General features: G+C 43.0%; 1 protein-coding gene across 1 annotated transcript in view; it reads right to left on the bottom strand.

Annotated features, from left to right (window-relative positions):
* atp8b4 (ATPase phospholipid transporting 8B4) overlaps nt 1-26,870 on the bottom strand; it is a 63,001-nt gene extending 36,131 nt beyond the window's left edge. The window contains exons 1-7 of the mRNA XM_065022262.1: nt 26,741-26,870; nt 19,185-19,243; nt 18,843-18,956; nt 7,402-7,500; nt 4,056-4,114; nt 3,800-3,872; nt 3,462-3,532 (exon numbers count right to left, since the gene is read on the bottom strand). Coding sequence (XP_064878334.1) covers nt 3,462-3,532; nt 3,800-3,872; nt 4,056-4,114; nt 7,402-7,500; nt 18,843-18,956; nt 19,185-19,243; nt 26,741-26,822 — 557 coding nt within the window. The 5' untranslated portion in view covers nt 26,823-26,870. The remainder of the gene's footprint in view (nt 1-3,461; nt 3,533-3,799; nt 3,873-4,055; nt 4,115-7,401; nt 7,501-18,842; nt 18,957-19,184; nt 19,244-26,740) is intronic.
* Nucleotides 26,871-27,669: the final 799 nt, after the last annotated feature.

Below are 27,669 nucleotides of genomic sequence, written 5' to 3'. Positions count from 1 at the left end.
TGTTGTATTCAGCATTTCACCCCTGTTGTATATATCCTCCACATTGACTTCACTGTACCGGTCTACTACACCTGTTGTATAGCATTTCACTTGACTCTACTACACCTGTTATAGCCTCCACATTGACTCTGTACACCTGTTGTATTCAGCATTTCATATAGCCTACACCTGTGACTCTGTACCGATACCCCTGTTGTATAGCCTCCACATTGATTCTCTGTACCGGTCTACTACACCTGTTGTATAGCATTTCACTCCACATTGACTCTGTACCGTTGTATTCCCACTGTATATAGCCTCCACATTGACTCTGTACCGGTACCCCTGTTGTAAAGCATTTCACTGTAAGGTCTACTTGTTATTTACTGCTCTTTGTAATTATTTGTTATACTTATCTCTTCAGCATTTTTTCTTACACCTGGTATTTTTCACTGTAAAACTGCCCTTGTATTCAGTTTCACTGGGTTAACTACACCTGTTGTATTCAGCATTTCACTGTGAGGTCTACTACACCTGTTGTATTCAGCATTTCACTGTGAGGTCTACTACACCTGTTGTATTCAGCATTTCACTGTAAGGTCTACTACACCTGTTGTATTCAGCATTTCACTGTGAGGTCTACTACACCTGTTGTATTCAGCATTTCACTGTAAGGTCTACTACACCTGTTGTATTCAGCATTTCACTGTAAGGTCTACTACACCTGTTGTATTCAGCATTTCACTGTAAGGTCTACTACACCTGTTGTAGTCAGCATTTCACTGTAAGGTCTACTACACCTGTTGTATTCAGCATTTCACTGTAAGGTCTACTACACCTGTTGTATTCAGCATTTCACTGTACGGTCTACTACACCTGTTGTATTCAGCATTTCACTGTGAGGTCTACTACACCTGTTGTATTCAGCATTTCACTGTGAGGTCTACTACACCTGTTGTATTCAGCATTTCACTGTGAGGTCTACTACACCTGTTGTATTCAGCATTTCACTGTAAGGTCTACTACACCTGTTGTATTCAGCATTTCACTGTAAGGTCTACTACACCTGTTGTATTCAGCATTTCACTGTGAGGTCTACTACACCTGTTGTATTCAGCATTTCACTGTAAGGTCTACTACACCTGTTGTATTCAGCATTTCACTGTAAGGTCTACTACACCTGTTGTATTCAGCATTTCACTGTAAGGTCTACTACACCTGTTGTAGTCAGCATTTCACTGTAAGGTCTACTACACCTGTTGTATTCAGCATTTCACTGTAAGGTCTACTACACCTGTTGTATTCAGCATTTCACTGTACGGTCTACTACACCTGTTGTATTCAGCATTTCACTGTGAGGTCTACTACACCTGTTGTATTCAGCATTTCACTGTGAGGTCTACTACACCTGTTGTATTCAGCATTTCACTGTGAGGTCTACTACACCTGTTGTATTCAGCATTTCACTGTAAGGTCTACTACACCTGTTGTATTCAGCATTTCACTGTAAGGTCTACTACACCTGTTGTAGTCAGCATTTCACTGTAAGGTCTACTACACCTGTTGTATTCAGCATTTCACTGTGAGGTCTACAACACCTGTTGTATTCAGCATTTCACTGTAAGGTCTACTACACCTGTTGTATTCAGCATTTCACTGTAAGGTCTACTACACCTGTTGTATTCAGCATTTCACTGTGAGGTCTACTACACCTGTTGTATTCAGCATTTCACTGTAAGGTCTACTACACCTGTTGTATTCAGCATTTCACTGTAAGGTCTACTACACCTGTTGTATTCAGCATTTCACTGTAAGGTCTACTACACCTGTTGTATCAGCATTTCACTGTAAGGTCTACTACACCTGTTGTATTCAGCATTTCACTGTGAGGTCTACAACACCTGTTGTATTCAGCATTTCACTGTAAGGTCTACTACACCTGTTGTATTCAGCATTTCACTGTAAGGTCTACTACACCTGCTGTATTCAGCATTTCACTGTAAGGTCTACTACACCTGTTGTATTCAGCATTTCACTGTGAGGTCTACTACACCTGTTGTATTCAGCATTTCACTGTGAGGTCTACTACACCTGTTGTATACAGCATTTCACTGTAAGGTCTACTACACCTGTTGTATTCAGCATTTCACTGTAAGGTCTACTACACCTGTTGTAGTCAGCATTTCACTGTAAGGTCTACTACACCTGTTGTATTCAGCATTTCACTGTACGGTCTACTACACCTGTTGTATTCAGCATTTCACTGTGAGGTCTACTACACCTGTTGTATTCAGCATTTCACTGTGAGGTCTACTACACCTGTTGTATTCAGCATTTCACTGTGAGGTCTACTACACCTGTCGTATTCAGCATTTCACTGTAGGTCTACTACACCTGTTGTATTCAGCATTTCACTGTGAGGTCTACTACACCTGTCGTATTCAGCATTTCACTGTGAGGTCTACTACACCTGTTTTATTCATCATTTCACTGTAAGGTCTACTACACCTGTTGTATTCAGCATTTCACTGTAAGGTGTTGTATTCGGGCGCATGTGACAAATAACAGTTTGTTTTGATTCACTCAACTATAACAGCTGTAGCTATGACAACTGAAACTTCACTCAACTATAACAGCTGTAGCTATGACAACTGAAACTTCACTCAACTATAACAGCTGTAGCTATGACAACTGAAACTTCACTCAACTATAACAGCTGTAGCTATGACAACTGAAACTTCACTCAACTATAACAGCTGTAGCTATGACAACTGAAACTTCACTCAACTATAACAGCTGTAGCTATGACAACTGAAACTTCACTCAACTATAACAGCTGTAGCTATGACAACTGAAACTTCACTCAACTATAACAGCTGTAGCTATGACAACTGATTTGTTGGTGTCTCACAGAGCATAAATCCAACTAGTTGTATTTTATGAAGAACAAAATAATAATTAGAAGTTTGTTCCTTTACATGGTGTGATGGCTGATACTTTGGTCTATCAAAATATATATTTCACTTTTGTTAAGACAAATACTTGATTGCCCCGTTTTTCAATTTACTCTCTCTGCCCCAAAAAACAAACACACAAAAAAAAAGAAAAATGTATTTTGGGAAATTTGTTGAATGGAAAAGTATCCTAAAACAAAGTGCAAGATAAAAAAACATTTAAACAGGGGTAGATAGTGGTCAGTGGTGAGAGAGAAAACAGTGGGTGACTTATTCATGTAGTAAACAACCGTTGGCTCCGTGTCAAACAAAGCAGTTAACAGAACAACTAAGGTAAACTGGGCCAAATCCTCAGCCACCTGTCCTATTTCCTGATGCTTTACTCAGAGTGTAGAAACCACTGCAGACACACTGTGACACAGATAGCCCTCCTTGGCAAACAGCCCACCCCCTCCCTCCTTAAAAATGATATTCAGTTTCTAAAGCCTCGTAGAAGCAAATACTATAGAAATGCATGCAGTGTCTTACCCGTCTAGCTCAGCCGTTTCTATGTAACACAGTCCATATGGTTCACTACTAGAGAGCAGCAGAATGTCAGCCTGTAGGAGAGGAGGGAGAGGAGGGAGAGGAGGGAGAGGAGGGAGATGAGGGAGAGGAGGGAGATGAGGGAGAGGGGGGAGATGAGGGAGATGAGGGAGAGGACTTACTGGCAAGCCACAGGGAATAAACCAATCTCTGCACCAATGCTTTACAATAGAACTCAACAGTTGCAGTAGAGGAATAGCCCTCATTTTAATTAAAAAAAAACATTCATGCCAAGTGTTTATGGGAGTATCTAAGTATGAAATTGAAAGCAAATTACTCACTGTCACAAAGTGATTGTTTTCCAGCTTGATGATATCTCCCACGCGTACATTCATCCACTTCTCATTCTGTAGACTGAGACAGATACACAGTCATAATGCTGATTTATAAAGCACAAAAGCATCAAATGTTATGCTATTCAAAGAAATGTCTTCATCTCATTGTGCAATTTTGAAGTTACAAAAAAAAAGTACAATGAGGTAGAAAATGTTCACATTTAAAAGGTTCATATTGAAGGTTCATTGAGGATGTACTTACTTTCCCCTGAGTACCTGAGACTGACGACTGTTGACCTGCTGATCACTTTTATACCTGAACTGAAATTGAGAAGACATCTTTTACAATGGTCTTGCACTGCTAATAGCTGCTAATAACCAGGGATGTAGTGTACACACAGTACCAGTCAAAAGTTTGGACACACCTACTAATTCAAGGGTTTTTTCTTTATTTGTACTATTTTCTACATTGTAGAATAATAGTGAAGACATCAAAACTATGAAATAACACATATGGAATCATGTAGCAACCAAAAAAGTGTTAAACAAATCAAAATACATGTTATATTTGGGATTCTTCTAAGTAGCCACTCTTTGCCTTGATGACAGCTTTGCACACTCTTGGTATTCTCTCAACCAGCTTCATGAGGTAGTCACCTGGAATGCATTTCAATTAACAGGTGTGTATTGTTAAAGTTAATTTGTGGAATGTCTTTCCTTTTTAATGCGTTTGAGCCAGTCAGTTGTGTTGTGACAAGGTAGGGGTGGTATACAGAAGATAGCCCTATTTGGTAAAAGACCAAGTCCATATTATGGCAAGAACAGCTCAAATAAACAAAGCAAAATGACAGTCCATCATTACTTCATCACATGAAGGTCAGTTAATCCGGAAAATGTCAAGAACTTTTAAAGTTTCTTCAATTGCAGTCGCAAAAACCATCAAGCGCTATGATGATACTGGCTCTCATGAGGACCGCCACAGGAATGGAAGACCCAGAGTTACCTCTACTGCAGAGGATTAGTTAATTAGAGTTACCAGATTTAGAAATTGCAGCCCAAATAAATACTTCAGAGTAACAGACACATCTCAACATCAACTGTTCCGAGGAGACTGTGTGAATCAGGCCTTCATGGTCAAATTGCTGCAAAGAAACCACTACTAAATGACACCAATAATAAGAAGAGACTTGCTTGGGCCAAGAAACACAAGCAATGGACATTAGACCGGTGGAAATCTGTCCTTTGGTCTGATGAGTCCAAATTTTAGATATTTGGTTCCAAGCGATGTGTCTTTGTGAGATGCAGAGTAGGTGAACGGATGATCTCTGCACGTGTGCTTCCCACCGTGAAGCATGGCGGAGGAGGTGTGATGGTGTGGGGGTGCATCGATGGTGACACTGTCAGTGATTTATTTAGAATTCAAGGCACACTTAACCAGCATGGAAAACACAACATTCTGCAGCGAAACGCCATCCCATCTGGTTTGTACTTAGTGGGACTATCATTTGTTTTTCAACAGGACAATGACCCAACACACCACCAGGCTGTGTAAGGGCTATTTGACCAAGAAGGAGAGTGATGGAGTGCTGCATCAGATGACCTGGCCTCCACAATCACCCGACCTCAACCCAATTGAGATAGTTTGGGATGAGTTGGACCACAGAGTGAAGGAAAAGCAGCCAACAAGTGCTCAGCATATGTGGGAACTCCTTCAAGACTGTTGGAAGACTCATCTCATTGGAAGACTCATTTATTGAAGAGACGCAGACTCGGTCTCAACCTTTAAGTCTTTATTGAAGACTCATCTCTTCAGTAGGTCCTATGATTGAGTCTAGTCTGGCCCAGGAGTGTGAAGGTGAACGGAAAGGACCAGGAGTGTGAAGGTGAACGGAAAGGACCAGGAGTGTGAAGGTGAACGGAAAGGACCAGGAGTGTGAAGGTGAACGGAAAGGCACTGGAGCAACGAACTGCTGTCTCTGCCTGGCCGGTACCCCTCTCAAAACTGGGATTCTCTGCCTCTAACCCTATTACAGGGGCTGAGTCACTGGCTTACTGGTGCTCTTCCATGCCGTCCCTAGGAGGGGTGCGTCACTTGATTGGGTTGAGTCACTGATGTGATCTTCCTGTCTGGGTTGGCGCACCCCCCCCCTTGGGTTGTGCCGTGGCGGAGATCTTCGTGGGTTATACTCGGCCTTGTCTCAGGATGGTAAGTTGGTGGTTGAAGTTATCCCTCTAGTGGTGTGGGGGCTGTACTTTGGCAAAGTGGGTGGGGTTATATCCTGCCTGTTTGGCCCTGTCCGGGGGTAACAGTGTCTCCCGACCCCTCCAGTCTCAGCCTCCAGTATTTATGCTGCAGTAGTTTATGTGTCGGGGGCTAGGGTCAGTCTGTTATATCTGGAATATTTCTCCTGTCTTATCCAGTGTCCTGTGTGAATGTAAGTATCTCTAATTCTTTCTTTCTTTCTCTCTCTCTCTCTCTCTAGGAGAACCTGAGCCCTAGAACCATGCCTCAGGACTACCTGGCCTGATGACTCCTTGCTGTTCCCAGTCCACCTGGCCGTGCTGCTGCTCCAGTTTCAACTGTTCTGCCTGCGTCTATGGAACCCTGACCTGTTCACCGGACGTGCTACCTGTCCCAGAGCTGCTGTTTTCAACTCTCTAGATACAGCAGGAGCGGTAGAGATACTCTGAATGTTCGGCTATGAAAACCCAACTGTCATTTACTCCTGAGGTGCTGACCTGTTGCACCCTCGACAACCACTGTGATTATTATTATTTGACCCTGCTGGTCATCTATGAACATTTGAACATCTTGGCCATGTTCTGTTATAATCTCCACCCGGCACAGCCAGAAGAGGACTGGCCACCCCTCATAGCCTGGTTCCTCTCTAGGTTTCTTCCTAGGTTCTGGCCTTTCTAGGGAATTTTTCCTAGCCACTGTGCTTCTACATCTGCATTGCTTGCTGTTTGGGGTTTTAGGCTGTTTCCTTTTACAGCACTTTGAGATATCAGCTGATGTAAGAAGGGCTTTATAAATACATTTGATTTTATTTGGAAAAGCATTCCAGGTGAAGCTGGTTGAGAGAATGCCAAGAGTGTGCAAAGCTGTCAGGCAAAGGGTGGCTATTTGAAGAATCTAAAATCTAAAATATATTTTGATTTGTTTAACACTTTTTTGGTTACTGCATGATTCCATGTTTTTTCATAGTGTTGATGTCTTCACTATTATTATACAATGTAGAAAATTGTAAAAATAAAGAAAAACCCTTGAATGAGTAGGTGTGTCCAAACTTTTGATAATGGGTGCCAGGTAGCTTAGCGGTTAAGAGCATTGGGCCAGTAACTGAAAGGTTGCTGATTTGAACCCCCGAATTGACTAGGTGAAAAATCTACCGATGTGCCCTTGAGCAAGACACTTAACCCTAATTGCTCCTGTAAGTCGTTCTGGATAAGAGCGTCTACTAAATGACTAAAATGTCAATCAAATGAGTTAACCTTCTTTTTTTCTTGGCTGTATATCAGTTTTGAATCAATCAAATTAATTAAATAATAATTCATTCAATCACTCGATCAATCAATCAATCAATAAGAGTGGACAGTTAACTCACATAGTCGTCAGTGGCATCTTTAACTGCAGTGATCAACAGCACCATGACCAGAGGCACAGTGGTAGTGACCCAGGACAGCGAGGAGATCTCAGGGATCAACTAGGAGATAGGAAATAGGAGAACACAGATTTATTTACATCATACGTAGCTATGTAAACCCCTTGGTTACCTTTGAACTTTTTCTAGACTGTATTGACTGTGTTGCGTGTGGGACTTACAAATGAGTGGATTCCCCTTCAAATGAGTGGATTCCTCTTCAAATGAGTGGATTCCTCTTCAAATGAGTGGATTCCTCTTCAAATGAGTGGATTCCTCTTCAAATGAGTGGATTCCTCTTCAATTCCTCTTCAAATGAGTGGATTCCTCTTCAAATGAGTGAATTCCTCTTCAAATTAGTGAATTTGGCTATTTCAGCCACACCCGTTGCTGACAGGTGTGTAAAATCGAGCACACAGCCAAGCAATCTCCATAGACAAACATCGGCAGTAGAATGGTCCGCGCTGAAGAGCTCAGTGACTTTCAACGTGGCAATCGTCATAGGATGCCACATTTTCAAACAAGTCAGTTTGTCAATTTTCTGCCCTGCTAGAGCTGCCCTGGTCAACTGTAACTGCTGTTATTGTGAAGTGGAAACATCTAGGCACAACAAGCTCACAGAATGGGGATTGCTGAGTGTTGAAGCGTGTAGGGCGTAAAATATGTCTGTCCTCGGTTGCAACACTCACTACCGAGATCCAAACTGTCTCCGGAAGCAACTTAAGCACAATAACTGTTCATCGGGAGCTTCATGAAATGTGTTTCCGTGGCCGAGCAGCCGCACACACACATAAGATCACCATACGCAATGCCAAGTGTTCGGCTGGAGAGTGGTATAAAGCTCGCCGCCAACGGACTCTGGAGCAGTGGAAACGCGTTATCTGGAGTGATGAATCATGCTTCACCATCTGGTTTGGCGGATGGCAGGAGAACGCTACCTGCCCGAATGCATAGTGCCAACTGTAAAGTTTGGTGGAGGAAGAATAAGGGTCTGGGGCTGTTTTTCATGGTTCCAGTGCCATCTGGTCAACACATGCTCTCAGTACGCATCCAAGCTCATCACTAATCTAAGGACCCTGGGACTGAACACCAATCTCTGCAATTGGATCCTAACCTCCTGACGGATCGTCCCCCAGGTTAAGATGGTAGGAAATTAAACGTGTGTGTATGTGTGTGTGTGGCGTCAGTGTGCATGTGTGTGTATGTGTGTGTGTGGCGTCAGTGTGCATGTGTGTGTATGTGTGTGTGTGGCGTCAGTGTGCATGTGTGTGTATGTGTGTGTGGTGTCAGTGTGCATGTGTGTGTATGTGTGTGTGTGGCGTCAGTATGCATGTGTGTGTATGTTTTGTGTGTGGTGTTTCAGTGAAGGCGTGTTCCTGTTTCAGCATGACAACAAGGTCCATACAGAAATAGTTTGTAGAGGTCGGCGTGGAAGAACTTGATTGGCCTGCAGAGAGCCCTGACCTCAACCCCATCGAACGCCTTTGGGATGAATTGGAACGCAGACTGCGAGCCAGGCCTAATCTCCCAACATCAGTGCCCGATCTCACTAGTGCTCTTGTGGCTCTCGCAGTAATGTTCCAACATCTGGTGGAAATCCTTCCGAGAAGAGTGGAGGCTGTTATAGCAGCAATGTTCCAACATCTAGTGGAAAGCCTTCCCAGAAGAGTGGAGGCTGTTATAGCAGCAATGTTCCAACATCTAGTGGAAAGCCTTCCCAGAAGAGTGGAGGCTGTTAATAGCAGCAATGTTCCAACATCTAGTGGAAAGCCTTCCCAGAAGAGTGGAGGCTGTTATAGCAGCAATGTTCCAACATCTAGTGGAAAGCCTTCCCAGAAGAGTGGAGGCTGTTATAGCAGCAATGTTCCAACATCTGGTGGAGAGCCTTCCCAGAAGAGTGGAGGCTGTTATAGCAGCAATGTTCCAACATCTAGTGGAAAGCCTTCCCAGAAGAGTGGAGGCTGTTATAGCAGCAATGTTCCAACATCTAGTGGAAAGCCTTCCCAGAAGAGTGGAGGCTGTTATAGCAGCAATGTTCCAACATCTAGTGGAAAGCCTTCCCAGAAGAGTGGAGGCTGTTATAACAGTAAAGCGGGGTCCAACTCCATATGAATCCCCATAATTTTCGAATTAGATGTTATAGAGGAGTATATTTTGGTGAAGGACCATTGCTAGGCAACAATCCGACGAGAGTTCAGGAGAAGAAACCAATAGTTTGTACTTGCTACTTACTAACTAAATAACAGTTTACCAATTTCTGTAGTTTAAATATGACCTACTAGCTACGAGACCCCAATCAACCGTGAGGACGGCGAGGGATTTCCTTGTGTTTGTTTCTCTGTCTGAGAAAAAAACTCCACAGACTGTATAAAAACAGAGTACCAGGTCCTTGTATTGGTCACATACACATGGTTAGCAGATGTTATTGTGAGTGTAGCATAATGGTTGTGCTTCTAAAATCAGCCAAAAAAAGAAACGTCCCTTTTTCAGGACCCTGTCTTTCAAAGATAATTCGTAAAAAATCTAATAACTTCACAGATCTTCATTGTAAAGGGTTTAAACACTGTTTCCCGTGCTGGTTCAATGAACCATAAACAATGAATGAACATGCACCTGTGGAACAGTCGTTAAGACACTAACAGCTTACAGACGGTAGGCAATTACATTTACATTTACATTTAAGTCATTTAGCAGACGCTCTTATCCAGAGCGACTTACAAATTGGTGCATTCACCTTATGACATCCAGTGGAGCAGCCACTTTACAATAGTGCATCTAAATCTTTTAAGGGGGTGAGAAGGATTACTTTATCCTATCCTAGGTATTCCTTAAAGAGGTGGGGTTTCAGGTGTCTCCGGAAGGTGGTGATTGACTCCGCTGTCCTGGCGTCGTGAGGGAGTTTGTTCCACCATTGGGGGGCCAGAGCAGCGAACAGTTTTGACTGGGCTGAGCGGGAACTGTACTTCCTCAGTGGTAGGGAGGCGAGCAGGCCAGAGGTGGATGAACGCAGTGCCCTTGTTTGGGTGTAGGGCCTGATCAGAGCCTGGAGGTACTGAGGTGCCGTTCCCCTCACCGCTCCGTAGGCAAGCACCATGGTCAATTAAGGTCACAGTTACAAAAACTTAGGACACTAAAGAGGCCTTTCTACTGACTCTTGAAAAACACCAAAAGAAAGATGCCCAGGGTCCCTGCTCATCTGCGTGAACACGCCTCAGGCATGCTGCAAGGAGGCATGAGGACTGCAGATGTGGCCAGGGCAATTGCAATATCCGTACTGTGAGACGCCTAAGACAGCGCTACAGGGAGACAGGACGGACATCTGACCGTCCTCGCAGTGGCAGACCACGTGTCACAACATCTACACAGGATTGGTACATCCGAACATCACACCTACGGGACAGGTACAGGATGGCAACAACAACTGCCCAAGTTACATCAGGAACGCACAATCACTGCATCAGTGCTCAGACTGTCCACAATAAGCTAAGAGAGGCTGGACTGAGGGCTTGTAGGCCTGTTGTGAGGCAGGTCCTCACCAGACATCACCGGCAACAACGTCGCCTATGGGCACAAACCTACCATCCGCTGGACCAGACAGGACTGGCAAAAAGTGGTCTTCACTGACGAGTCGCAGTTTTGTCTCACCAGGGGTGATGGTCGGATTTGCGTTTATCGTCGAAGGAATGAGCGTTACACCGAGGCCTGTACTCTGGAGCGGGATCGATTTGGAGGTGGAGGGTCTATCATGGTCTGGGGCGGTGTGTCACAGCATCATCGCACTGAGGTTGTCATTGCAGGCAATCTCAGGGAAGACATCCTCCTCCCTCATGTGGTACCCTTCATGCAGGCTCATCCTAACATGACCCTCCAGCATGACAATGCCACCGGCCATACTGCTCGTTCTGTGCATGATTTCCTGCAAGACAGGAATGTCAGTGTTCTGCCATGGCCAGCGAAGATCCCGGATCTCAATCCCATTGAGCACATCTGGGACCTATTGGATCGGAGGGTGAGGGCTAGGGCCATTCCCCCCAGAAATGTCCGGGAACTTGCAGGTGCCTTGGTGGAAGAGTGGGGTAACATCTCACAGCAAGAACTGGCAAATCTGGTGCAGTCCATGAGGAGGAGATGCACTGCAGTACTTAATGCAGCTGGTGGCCACACCACATACTGACTGTTACTTTTGATTTTGACCCCCCTTTTGTTCAGGGACACATTATTCCATTTCTGTTAGTCACATGTGTGTGGAACTTGTTTATGTCTCAGTTGTTGAATCTTGTTTATGTTCATACAAATATTTACACATGTTAAGTTTGCTGAAAATAAACGCAGTTGACAGTGAGAGGACGTTTCTTTTTTTGCTGAGTTTAGTTCTGACAGTGCAGTAATATCTAACAATTCCACAACTACCTAATGCACACAAATTAAGGGATGGAATCAGAATATAGACACCAATCTAAGACTTTTTGGTATTACAAATTTCTGAAATATTGTATTAAAATATGCAAATGAGGCAATATGCAAATACCGCAAATACCGCAAATACATTTTTCTGTATACAGGATGGAGTCTGCCTAAATATTTTGGTTTCATTTTGTTCAAGGAGAAATTGTTTCATTAGTCCGTTGTTGATTATAGTCCCGAAATGTTTTGCAATGCAGAGATCAAGTTTTCAAGGTGTCAATTTCAAAATACAGAAATCTGGCTCATATTTATTTATTTAACCTTTATTTAACTAGGCAAGTCAGTTAAGAACAAATTCTTATCTACAATGACGGCCTACCCCGGCCAAACCCTAACGACGCTGGGCGCCGCCCTAAAGAACTCCCATCAATCACGGCTGGTTGTGATACAGCCTCACACTGTCTCAATAGTGCACTGTATACTGGGAGAACTTTCTCAATAGTGCACTGTATACTGGGAGAACTGTCAACAATGATTCACTGTATACTGGGAGAATTGTCAACAATGATTCACTGTATACTGGGAGAACTGTCTCAATGATTCACTGTATACTGGGAGAACTGTCAACTCAATGATTCACTGTATACTGGGAGAACTGTCAACAATGATTCACTGTATACTGGGAGAACTGTCTCAATGATTCACTGTATACTGGGAGAACTGTCTCAATGATTCACTGTATACTGGAGAACTGTCTCAATGATTCACTGTATACTGGGAAGAACAATGATCACTGTATACAGAACTGATTCACTGTATACTGGGAGAACTGTCTCAATAGTGCACTGTATACTGGGAGAACTGTCAACAATGATTCACTGTATACTGGGAGAACTGTCAACAATGATGCACTGTATACTGGGAGAACTGTCAACAATGATGCACTGTATACTGGAAGAACTGTCAACAATGATTCACTGTATACTGGGAGAACTGTCTCAATAGTGCACTGTATACTGGGAGAACTGTCAACAATGATTTACTGTATACTGGGAGAACTGTCAACAATGATGCACTGTATACTGGGAGAACTGTCAACAATGATGCACTGTATACTGGGAGAACTGTCAACAATGATGCACTGTATACTGGGAGAACTGTCAACAATGATTCACTGTATACTGGAAGAACTGTCAACAATGATTCACTGTATACTGGAAGAACTGTCAACAATGATTCACTGTATACTGGGAGAACTGTCAACAATGATTCACTGTATACTGGGAGAACTGTCAACAATGATGCACTGTATACTGGGAGAACTGTCAACAATGATGCACTGTATACTGGGAGAACTGTCAACAATGATTCACTGTATACTGGAAGAACTGTCTCAATGATTCACTGTATACTGGGAGAACTGTCTCAATGATTCACTGTATACTGGGAGAACTGTCTCAATGATTCACTGTATACTGGAAGAACTGTCTCAATGATTCACTGTATACTGGGAGAACTGTCTCAATGATTCACTGTATACTGGGAGAACTGTCAACAATGATTCACTGTATACTGGAAGAACTGTCAACAATGATTCACTGTATACTGGGAGAACTGTCTCAATAGTGCACTGTATACTGGGAGAACTGTCAATGATTCACTGTATGATTTACACTGTATACTGGGAGAACTGTCAACAATGATTCACTGTATACTGGGAGAACTGTCAACAATGATGCACTGTATACTGGGAGAACTGTCAACAATGATGCACTGTATACTGGGAGAACTGTCAACAATGATTCACTGTATACTGGAAGAACTGTCAACAATGATTCACTGTATACTGGGAGAACTGTCAACAATGATTCACTGTATACTGGGAGAACTGTCAACAATGATTCACTGTATACTGGGAGAACTGTCAACAATGATGCACTGTATACTGGGAGAACTGTCAACAATGATTCACTGTATACTGGGAGAACTGTCAACAATGATTCACTGTATACTGGGAGAACTGTCAACAATAATTCACTGTATACTGGGAGAACTGTCAACAATGATTCACTGTATACTGGGAGAACTGTCAACAATGATTCACTGTATACTGGAAGAACTGTCAACAATGATTCACTGTATACTGGGAGAACTTTCTCAATAGTGCACTGTATACTGGGAGAACTGTCAACAATGATGCACTGTATACTGGGAGAACTGTCAACAATGATTCACTGTATACTGGGAGAACTGTCAACAATGATGCACTGTATACTGGGAGAACTGTCAACAATGATGCACTGTATACTGGGAGAACTGTCAACAATGATTCACTGTATACTGGGAGAACTGTCAACAATGATTCACTGTATACTGGGAGAACTGTCAACAATGATTCACTGTATACTGGGATTCACTGTATACTGGGAGAACTGTCAACAATGATTCACTGTATACTGGGAGAACTGTCAACAATGATTCACTGTATACTGGGAGAACTGTCAACAATGATGCACTGTATACTGGGAGAACTGTCTCAATGATTCACTGTATACTGGGAGAACTGTCTCAATGATTCACTGTATACTGGGAGAACTGTCAACAATGATGCACTGTATACTGGGAGAACTGTCTCAATGATTCACTGTATACTGGGAGAACTGTCAACAATGATTCACTGTATACTGGGAGAACTGTCAACAATGATGCACTGTATACTGGGAGAACTGTCAACAATGATGCACTGTATACTGGGAGAACTGTCAACAATGATTCACTGTATACTGGGAGAACTGTCAACAATGATTCACTGTATACTGGGAGAACTGTCAACAATAATTCACTGTATACTGGGAGAACTGTCAACAATGATTCACTGTATACTGGGAGAACTGTCAACAATGATTCACTGTATACTGGGAGAACTGTCTCAATGATTCACTGTATACTGGGAGAACTGTCTCAATGATTCACTGTATACTGGGAGAACTGTCAACAATGATTCACTGTATACTGATTCACTGTATACTGGGAGAACTGTCAACAATGATGCACTGTATACTGGGAGAACTGTCTCAATGATTCACTGTATACTGGGAGAACTGTCAACAATGATTCACTGTATGATTCTGGAGAACTGTCAACAATGATTCACTGTATACTGGGTATACTGGGAGAACTGTCAACAATGATTCACTGTATACTGGGAGAACTGTCTCAATGATTCACTGTATACTGGGAGAACTGTCTCAATGATTCACTGTATACTGGGAGAACTGTCAACAATGATGCACTGTATACTGGGAGAACTGTCTCAATGATTCACTGTATACTGGGAGAACTGTCTCAATGATTCACTGTATACTGGGAGAACTGTCTCAATGATTCACTGTATACTGGGAGAACTGTCAACAATGATTCACTGTATACTGGGTGAACTGTCAACAATGATTCACTGTATACTGGGAGAACTGTCTCAATGATTCACTGTATACTGGGAGAACTGTCAACAATGATTCACTGTATACTGGGTGAACTGTCAACAATGATTCACTGTATACTGGGAGAACTGTCTCAATGATTCACTGTATACTGGGAGAACTGTCTCAATGATTCACTGTATACTGGGAGAACTGTCAACAATGATGCACTGTATACTGGGAGAACTGTCTCAATGATTCACTGTATACTGGGAGAACTGTCTCAATGATTCACTGTATACTGGGAGAACTGTCTCAATGATTCACTGTATACTGGGAGAACTGTCTCAATGATTCACTGTATACTGGAAGAACTGTCAACAATGATTCACTGTATACTGGGAGAACTGTCTCAATAGTGCACTGTATACTGGGAGAACTGTCAACAATGATTCACTGTATACTGGGAGAACTGTCAACAATGATGCACTGTATACTGGGAGAACTGTCAACAATGATGCACTGTATACTGGAAGAACTGTCAACAATGATTCACTGTATACTGGGAGAACTGTCTCAATAGTGCACTGTATACTGGGAGAACTGTCAACAATGATTTACTGTATACTGGGAGAACTGTCAACAATGATTCATGATCAACAATGCACACTGTATACTGGGAGAACTGTCAACAATGATGCACTGTATACTGGGAGAACTGTCAACAATGATGCACTGTATACTGGGAGAACTGTCAACAATGATTCACTGTATACTGGAAGAACTGTCAACAATGATTCACTGTATACTGGAAGAACTGTCAACAATGATTCACTGTATACTGGGAGAACTGTCAACAATGATTCACTGTATACTGGGAGAACTGTCAACAATGATGCACTGTATACTGGGAGAACTGTCAACAATGATGCACTGTATACTGGGAGAACTGTCAACAATGATTCACTGTATACTGGAAGAACTGTCTCAATGATTCACTGTATACTGGGAGAACTGTCTCAATGATTCACTGTATACTGGGAGAACTGTCTCAATGATTCACTGTATACTGGGAGAACTGTCTCAATGATTCACTGTATACTGGAAGAACTGTCTCAATGATTCACTGTATACTGGGAGAACTGTCTCAATGATTCACTGTATACTGGGAGAACTGTCAACAATGATTCACTGTATACTGGAAGAACTGTCAACAATGATTCACTGTATACTGGGAGAACTGTCTCAATAGTGCACTGTATACTGGGAGAACTGTCAACAATGATTTACTGTATACTGGGAGAACTGTCAACAATGATTCACTGTATACTGGGAGAACTGTCAACAATGATGCACTGTATACTGGGAGAACTGTCAACAATGATGCACTGTATACTGGGAGAACTGTCAACAATGATTCACTGTATACTCGAAGAACTGTCAACAATGATTCACTGTATACTGGGAGAACTGTCAACAATGATTCACTGTATACTGGGAGAACTGTCAACAATGATTCACTGTATACTGGGAGAACTGTCAACAATGATGCACTGTATACTGGGAGAACTGTCAACAATGATTCACTGTATACTGGGTGAACTGTCAACAATGATTCACTGTATACTGGGAGAACTGTCTCAATGATTCACTGTATACTGGGAGAACTGTCTCAATGATTCACTGTATACTGGGAGAACTGTCAACAATGATGCACTGTATACTGGGAGAACTGTCTCAATGATTCACTGTATACTGGGAGAACTGTCTCAATGATTCACTGTATACTGGGAGAACTGTCTCAATGATTCACTGTATACTGGGAGAACTGTCTCAATGATTCACTGTATACTGGAAGAACTGTCAACAATGATTCACTGTATACTGGGAGAACTGTCTCAATAGTGCACTGTATACTGGGAGAACTGTCAACAATGATTCACTGTATACTGGGAGAACTGTCAACAATGATGCACTGTATACTGGAAGAACTGTCAACAATGATTCACTGTATACTGGGAGAACTGTCTCAATAGTGCACTGTATACTGGGAGAACTGTCAACAATGATTTACTGTATACTGGGAGAACTGTCAACAATGATGCACTGTATACTGGGAGAACTGTCAACAATGATGCACTGTATACTGGGAGAACTGTCAACAATGATTCACTGTATAAGTCTCATGCATGCACTGTATACTGGGAGAACTGTCAACAATGATTCACTGTATACTGGAAGAACTGTCAACAATGATTCACTGTATACTGGGAGAACTGTCAACAATGATTCACTGTATACTGGGAGAACTGTCAACAATGATTCACTGTATACTGGGAGAACTGTCAACAATGATTCACTGTATACTGGGAGAACTGTCAACAATGATGCACTGTATACTGGGAGAACTGTCAACAATGATGATTCACTGTATACTGGGAGAACTGTCAACAATGTCACTGTATACTGGAAGAACTGTCTCAATGATTCACTGTATACTGGGAGAACTGTCTCAATGATTCACTGTATACTGGGAGAACTGTCTCAATGATTCACTGTATACTGGGAGAACTGTCTCAATGATTCACTGTATACTGGAAGAACTGTCTCAATGATTCACTGTATACTGGGAGAACTGTCTCAATGATTCACTGTATACTGGGAGAACTGTCAACAATGATTCACTGTATCACTGGGAGAACTGTCAACTGGAAGAACTGTCAACAATGATTCACTGTATACTGGGAGAACTGTCTCAATAGTGCACTGTATACTGGGAGAACTGTCAACAATGATTTACTGTATACTGGGAGAACTGTCAACAATGATTCACTGTATACTGGGAGAACTGTCAACAATGATGCACTGTATACTGGGAGAACTGTCAACAATGATGCACTGTATACTGGGAGAACTGTCAACAATGATTCACTGTATACTGGAAGAACTGTCAACAATGATTCACTGTATACTGGGAGAACTGTCAACAATGATTCACTGTATACTGGGAGAACTGTCAACAATGATTCACTGTATACTGGGAGAACTGTCAACAATGATGCACTGTATACTGGGAGAACTGTCAACAATGATTAACTGTATACTGGAAGAACTGTCAACAATGATTCACTGTATACTGGGAGAACTGTCTCAATGATTCACTGTATACTGGGAGAACTGTCTCAATGATTCACTGTATACTGGGAGAACTGTCAACAATGATTCACTGTATACTGGGTGAACTGTCAACAATGATTCACTGTATACTGGGAGAACTGTCAACAATGATTCACTGTATACTGGGTGAACTGTCAACAATGATTCACTGTATACTGGGAGAACTGTCTCAATTGATTCACTTGAAATACAGACTTACATACATTCAACATATATTAACGGAATGGGCTTAGATATGTCATATCCTTTATGAAAGACCTCATTTCACCATGTAAATCTTTCAGTTGCATCACATTTTGTGATTTCATTTCATTTTCATGGAATCTCTGTATTAAAGCATGACAAGTTCATAGAATCTGTACAAGCACTCCATGTCACACACTAAACGATGTGTAATTTACGTACCTGTAATATGAGCAGCACTAGGAAGTATGCATTAGCTGCTCTCTGGAACTGTTCGAACAGATTGATGGGCAGGAAGGTGAAGACATTGTACTTGCAGGTTCTGATGTGATTGTCCTTTTTGGGGGTGGGGGGATGAGGAGGGGGAGTGGGGGGGATGAGGAGGGGGAGTGGGGGGGATGAGGAGGGGGGGATGAGGAGGGGGATGAGGAGGGGAGGGGGATGAGGAGGGGTGGGGGGGTGAGGAGGGGGAGGGGGGCGCAAATATAGAATGGTCAATACCATCTACATCATGACAGTATCATTGATACACTGTGATAACATGTGCTTTGTGTTCTCACTTACAGCATATGGGAACTTTTCATTGTAGTCCCTGTCACTGGCTCTCACATGTCGTTCTTCCTCTAGATGAAAACAGTATACAGTATATGACAACCACAGTACATTAGACAATTGTAGGACTCTACTTAGAATGTTTACATATTTTTTTGGTTATACATTGAATTGTAGAATGTTGAGAATTGACACTGAAGTCTGTAAAGGCTAACAATATATAACCACTGATTGTCTCCAAGACAGTACACACTGTTTCTTCCCACCAAGCATATCCCCTTTAGGCACCACCCTCACCACCACCCTAACCACCACCCTCACCACCACCCTAACCACCACCCTCACCACCACCCTAACCACCACCCTCACCACCACCCTCACCACCACCCTCACCACCACCCTAACCACCACCCTCACCACCACCCTCACCACCTCCACCACCAACAACAACAACTCCACCACCCTCACCCTCACCACCACCCTCACCACCACCACCAACAACAACAACTCCACCACCCTCACCACCACCCTCACCACCCTCACCCTCACCACCACCCTCACCACCACCCTCACCACCACCAACAACAACAACTCCACCACCCTCACCACCACCACCACCCTCACCACCAACTCCACCACCAACAACAACTCCACCAACAACAACGACTCCACCACCAACAACGACTCCACCACCAACAACATCTCCACCAACAACAACAACTCCACCAACAACAACTCCAACAACAACAACAACTCCAACAACAACAATAACACTACCACCACCAACAACTCCACCACCAACAACTCCACCAACAACAACTCCACCAACAACAACTCCACCAACAACAACAACTCCACCACCAACAACAACTCCACCACCACCTCCACCACCAACAACTCCACCACCAACAACAACACCACCACCAACAACTCCACCAACAAATACAACTCCACCACCACCAACAACTCCACCACCAACAACAACTCCACCACCACCAACAACTCCACCAACAACAACAACTCCACCAACAACTCCACCACCAACAACTCCACCACCAACAACAACTCCACCACCAACAACAACTCCACCACCAACAACAACTCCACCACCAACAACAACTCCACCACCAACAACAACTCCACCACCAACAACTCCACCAACAATAACTCCACCACCAACAACAACAACTCCACCACCACCAACTCCACAACATTTACATTTACATTTAAGTCATTTAGCAGACGCTCTTATCCAGAGCGACCACCAACAACTCCACCACCAACAACAACTCCACCACCACCATCAACAACAACAACTCCACCATCAACAACTCCACCAACAACAACAACTCCTCCACCACCACCATCAACAACAACAACTCCACCATCAACAACTCCACCAACAACAACAACTCCACCACCACCATCAAAAACAACAACTCCACCACCAACAACTCCACAAACAACAACAACAACAACAACTCCACCACCAACAACAACTCCACCAACAACAACAACTCCACCACCAACAACTCCACCAACAACAACAACTCCACCACAACCATCAACAACAACAACAACTCCACCACCAACAACAACAACTCCACCACCAACAACAACAACTCCACCACCAACAACAACTCCACCACAACCATCAACAACAACAACAACAACAACTCCACCACCAACAACAACAACAACTCCACCACCAACAACTCCACCAACAACAACAACTCCACCACCAACAACAACAACTCCACCATTTACAACTCCACCAACAACAACAAGTCCACCACCAGCAACAACAACTCCACCACAACCATCAACAACAACAACACCACCACCAACAACAACTTCACCACCAACAACAACTCCACCACCACCATCAACAACAACAACTCCACCATCAACAACTCCACCACCAACAACAACTCCTCCACCACCACCATCAACAACAACAACTCCACCATCATCAACTCCACCACCAACAACAACTCCTCCACCACCACCATCAACAACAACAACTCCACCATCAACAACTCCACCAACAACAACAACTCCACCACCACCATCAGAAACAACAACTCCACCACCAACAACTCCACAAACAACAACAACTCCACCACCACCAACAACAACAACTCCACCAACAACAACTCCACCACCAACAACAACTCCAACAACAACAACAACTCCACCACCAACAACAACTCCACCAACAACAACAACTCCACCAACAACAACAACTCCACCACCAACAACAACTCCACCAACAACAACAACTCCGCCACCAACAACTCCATCACCACCAACAACTCCACCAACAACAACAACTCCACCACAACCATCAACAACAACAACAACAACTCCACCACCAACAACAACAACAACTCCACCACCAACAACAACTCTACCAACAACAACAACAACAACTCCACCACCAACAACAACTCCACCACAACCATCAACAACAACAACAACAACTCCACCACCAACAACAACAACAACTCCACCACCAACAACAACTCCACCAACAACAACAACTCCACCAACAACAACTCCACCAACAACAACAACTCCACCACAACCATCAACAATAACAACTCCACCACCAACAACAACTCCATCAACAACAACAACTCCACCACCAACAACAACAACCCCACCATTAACAACTCCACCAACAACAACAAGTCCACCACCAACAACAACAACTCCACCACAACCATCAACAACAACAACACCACCACCAACAACAACTCCACCAACAACAACAACTCCACCACAACCATCAACAACAACAACACCACCACCAACAACAACACCACCACCAACAACAGCTCCACCAACAACAACTCCACCACAACCATCAACAACAACACCACCACCACCCAACAAGACAGCTTTACCTTGTCCAGCACCTTTCCCACGTGAGCTCCAGCATCCCCTCCGTGGTATTAACATCCACAACCATTTCTCCGCCATTTCTTTCCCCCGCTGTCATTCTTTGCAGGAAACAAGGTCAGAAAATAGCCATTGTGAATAGGCCGATATTGACTCCAGATGTTCACTTTACAATGTCCCTGTTAAAACACAGCAGGTCCCGTTCTCATCCAGACGAACCGGGGACCTTCTGCCCAATATACACTGACGTACTCCACCCGTTTAGAGAAAAATAAGTTTCGGTATCCACCACTGGTAGATGTAGGTAATTTGTCCCACTGATACCTTCCTGGGTAGGCATGTGGAACCTGTATCCACTTGCCCTCTTTAGTGAAACGGAGTCTTTTCATCGACAGACACAGCCCTGGAATGTACTGTACCTCGGGGCTGAGAAATTGACAGTCGACTGCAGAGGAACAAATTCATTATACACTGTAGCCAAATGATGCCTCATTTTGGTTCGTAAAACACCCTTAATAATCTACCTAACAACTCGTAAAGAAAGGACACAAAACAAACCAGTGAAATCCACAATCACCCCTTTAAACGGGGTTAAATCTGCAGTTCAAACGACAACAATGACACCCGTCAGCCTTTCACTGTTTTAGTGAGGGAGTTGGAGGAAAGAATGCAAATCCATGACATCAACAGTATTTTTTTTGTTTTTTTGTACATTGTCAGCTCGGGGATTTGAACTCGCAACCTTCCGGTTACTAGTCCAACGCTCTAACCACTAGGCTACCCTGTTGGTTAAAGTTTGAAGTAACCTTCCGGTTACTAGTCCAACGCTCTAACCACTAGGCTACCCTGTTGGTTACAGTTTGAAGTAACCTTCCGGTTACTAGTCCAACGCTCTAACCACTAGGCTACCCTGCCACCTCAGTATAGTTTGAACCATGTTTTTTTGGGGCTATACAGTGTTTGTTTACAATTACATTGTTTAGCAACAATGGAGTTAAAAAAATAAAACATTAAAAAGCATATATTTTGGTTTTCGAAGGTGGAACAAAAAACCATGAGGCATTTATACGTTCCATTCTTCCAGAATCAATGGGTGTACAGTGGGGAGAACAAGTATTTGATACACTGACGATTTTGCAGGTTTTCCTACTTACAAAGCATGTAGAGGTCTGTAATTGTTTTTATCATAGGTACACTTCAACTGTGAGAGACGGAATCTAAAACAAAAATCCAGAAATTCACATTGTATGATTTTTAAGTCATTCATTTGCAGGAAAACCTGCAAAATCGGCAGTGTATCAAATACTTGTTCTCACCACTGTATATTATTCATTAAAAAGTCTAAGAATGGATGTAGAGATCGTAGATGACCCCATTTAAACAAAGTGTGTACATCCCGACCACAACAAAGCCACTAAATAGATGCCTGACTTAACAGCTTTGGTTCACATCAACCATTTCAGAACTGAAAGCAGGACTCAAACCTACAAACTGTGTTTGAAGAAAAGGGTGAATCATTCCTAAATGTTACAGAATGGCTCACTTCAGAGAATAAGAACACACACACACACACACCCACACACACACACACACACACACACAACACACACACACACACAGTGTAACCAGAGAGGCCCTCTCATTCAACACCTAGACATCCTCATAGTCTCCATTGCTGTGAAGATGAATAATTTAAGATTCTCCTTTTGTTGATTTGAACAGAAGCCTCTGCTCTGTTTACCCATTTAGTTACAGACCTTTGTTCAAATACTAGCTGGGCTACCCAAAATCCCCCCACCACCACCACCACCACCACCCACCACCACCACCACCACCCACCTGCCCTTTTAGTACATTTTGTAAATGCTCAAAATAAGTATTTGAAAGATTTCAAATAACATTTGAACCCAGGTCATTTGGTTACTGTACAGTTACTACATTGGCTGGCAAGCTGTAACTGATCCAAGTATTATTCAGAAGAAAACTATACAAACAGTGGAAAACAACCATCAATACGGGATCCCATTCACATTTTCATTAAAGACAATTCCGTTTTCAGGTTGGAAACGATCTCATCATAGTCAGTAACACGGGCCCCTTTTTGTCATACATGTTGTTCTGTGGTACTATTATATCAGACCCCATAAAGATGTAAGACATAGCCTCTCAAGCACATCCGACGCTGGGGATTTACTATCATAAATGACCCCCTATCCTAACATTATCCTAGACTTAATGGTTTTCCATCCCGTTAATCAATATAGCGAGTGCCACCGGACCAGTAACACTGTAAACCAATTAGGATCATCTAGCCGTCCATCATATTGATCCCCATCTATGATTATGTTCTCTGTAATAACCAATGCTTTATATATATATATATATATATATATATATATACACTAGATGACTAATAGGGGGCGCTGTGTTGAAGCCACCGTGACTCCATCTTGGAACTCCCCCATCGGTGTAAAATGTTTTATTTTGTAAGCTATAGAAACGCATTTATTAATGTCAACATTCGTTTTTTGCCAAATGTATTCTATTACAGACAACTTAATGTATAAGTTTAAATTATAATTATGTGAGCTAAATATACAAATGAAACACGAAAAAACATATATTTTTTAAATTCCTCAAAGTATCTACTAATGTTATTGTCTCCACTACAACAACAAAAAAAGACTAAACACATGTAATTTAGTCCTTTAAACATGTAATTGAAATACTATAGAATTCCATTATTTCCTGTGGTGGACTGCTCTTACTGGGGAATGCCAATATGGCCGGTGGCTTCAAAGCCTCTCAATGGCCAATAACATAACATCAGCAATCCAGGGTTTATATACATCGTTGGTTATAACACAGAGAACATCAAACAGCAGTGGAATTTTATACCACTACATAGATAGGCTATATAATACCTGTGTAATATATAGGTTTAGATAGGCTATATAATACCTGCAGGTTCCACCTTCCCCTTCATCCCACTGCTTAGTCTTCTCCAAATTGAACCAGGAAATAGTTGAGTTCCAATGTCCAACCAGTTTGGAGGATAATCCAGGTAGAGGATTGTGAACACATGAACACATTGTGTTGGGGTGAGATGCCTCTGGGGTGGGTGAGTTGGGAAGCAACGATCCGTGGGTCGCACAAGGTCACGGAGCACTAGCTCCGCGTCACAGGCACATACTCATTACAAGGTAACACACACGAACACACACACACATCAACTCAAAAGAGGGAATATTGCTTCACTTTATCTCCCTTGACCAGAACACTGTATCATAAAATACATTCACATATATCACTGACTGTCTCCTGTTTCTCAAAGACTGAGCCTACATCTTAAATGGCACCCTATTCCCTATATAGTACACTACATTAGACCAGAGCCCTATAGAACCCTATTCCCTATATAGCGCACTACTTTAGATCAGAGCCCTATAGAACCCTATTCCCTATATAGTGCACTACTTTAGACCAGAGCCCTATAGAACCATATTCCCTTGTTAGCGAACTACTTTAGACCAGAGCCTTATATAGGTACTGTTCAAAATAGTGCACTAAATAAGGAATACGGCGCCATTCGGGATGCATTCTGAATAAATATATGAAGCTGTTTCTGAGCTTGATCTCTTTTCTACACAAGAGATAATGGAACTAGACACAAGAGACAATGGAACTAGACACAAGAGACAATGGCACTAGACACAAGAGACAATGGAACTAGACACAAGAGACAATGGAACTAGACACAAGAGACAATGGAACTAGAAACAAGAGACAATGGAACTAGACACAAGAGACAATGGAACTAGACACAAGAGACAATGGAACTAGACACAAGAGACAATGGAACTAGACACAGAGACAATGGAACTATAACAATAGACACAAGAGACAATGGAACTAGACACAGAGACAATGGGACTAGACACAAGAGACAATGGAACTAGACACAAGACAATGGAACTAGACACAAGAGACAATGGAACTAGACACAGAGACAATGGAACTAGACACAAGAGACAATGGAACTAGACACAAGAGACAATGGAACTAGACACAAGAGACAATATAACTAGACACAAGAGACAATGGAACTAGACACAAGAGACAATGGAACTAGACACAAGAGACAATGGAACTAGACACAAGAGACAATGGAACTAGACACAAGAGACAATATAACTAGACACAAGAGACAATGGAACTAGACACAAGAGAGAATGGAACTAGACACAAGAGACAATATAACTAGACACAAGAGATAATGGAACTAGACACAAGAGACAATGGAACTAGACACAAGAGACAATGGAACTAGACACAAGAGACAATGAAGCTAGACACAAGAGACAATGGAACTAGACACAAGAGACAATGAAACTAGACACAAGAGATAATGAAATTAGACAAAGAGATAATGGAACTAGACACAAGAGATAATGAAAATAGACAAAGAGATAATGGATAACTAGACCGCCTCCCGATGTCTCTCCAGTATTAGCGTCACTATTCTATCCAAAAGGAATGTTTACTGTGTGATACCTGCAATGAAATCCTGTTCAGGGACATTGGTCCTTTGCGATAACTGTATTGTCTAACACAATAAAGAGGTGTAAAAATAAAGAGTAACAGAAACATGCAGTTGTTCTTACCGATGTAGATACCTCTGTTAGAACATGATGCCATTGTGTAAGGGGACCTCCCGCTGTAGCCGAGGGTTTTCCTGGAAAGCATGGAGCAAAGGACTTCGTTAGCCCCTGTATGGTCCTGTTCCACCCCACAACCCCCTGTATGGTCCTAATCCGCCCCCTGTATGGTCCTGTTCCACCCCCTGTATGGTCCTGGTCCACCCCACAGCCCCCTGTATGGTCCTGGTCCACCCCACAGACCCCTGTATGGTCCTGTTCCACCCCACAGACCCCTGTATGGTCCTGGTCCACCCCCTGTATAGTCCTGTTCCACCCCCTGTATGGTTCTGTTCCACCCCACAGCACCTGTATGGTCCTGGTCCACCCCAGAGCCCCCTGTATGGTCCTGGTCCACCCCAGAGCCCCCCTGTATGGTTCTGGTCCACCCCACAGCACCTGTATGGTCCTGGTCCACCCCAGAGCCCCCTGTATGGTTCTGGTCCACCCCACAGCACCTGTATGGTCCTGGTCCACCCCAGAGCCCCCTGTATGGTTCTGGTCCACCCCACAGCACCTGTATGGTCCTGGTCCACCCCAGAGCCCCCTGTATGGTCCTGGTCCACCCCCTGTATAGTCCTGTTCCACCCCCTGTATGGTCCTGGTCCACCCCAGAGCCCCCTGTATGGTTCTGGTCCACCCCACAGCACCTGTATGGTCCTGGTCCATCACACGTAAAGCTTATCTTTTTTACATTCCTGTATCTCCTTTCCTCAATTCACATACAGTGACCAATCAATCACAGATGAATGACAAAAAAATCTTCTTCCCTAAGTGACAGAGAACAGAATTAATAGTGAGGACAATTTGTCTTGTGAGTCACTACTGTGTCATGCTGAAATCTACACACAGTAAATTACATGTACAGATGTTGGATCTAAATTTGACCTGTATTA

Source organism: Oncorhynchus nerka, linkage group LG9a (assembly GCF_034236695.1).
Source record: "Oncorhynchus nerka isolate Pitt River linkage group LG9a, Oner_Uvic_2.0, whole genome shotgun sequence".
NCBI classification, from domain to species: domain Eukaryota; kingdom Metazoa; phylum Chordata; class Actinopteri; order Salmoniformes; family Salmonidae; genus Oncorhynchus; species Oncorhynchus nerka.
The sequence above is the reverse complement of the archived record's forward strand: the minus strand, read 5'-3'. Positions and strand labels throughout refer to the sequence as shown.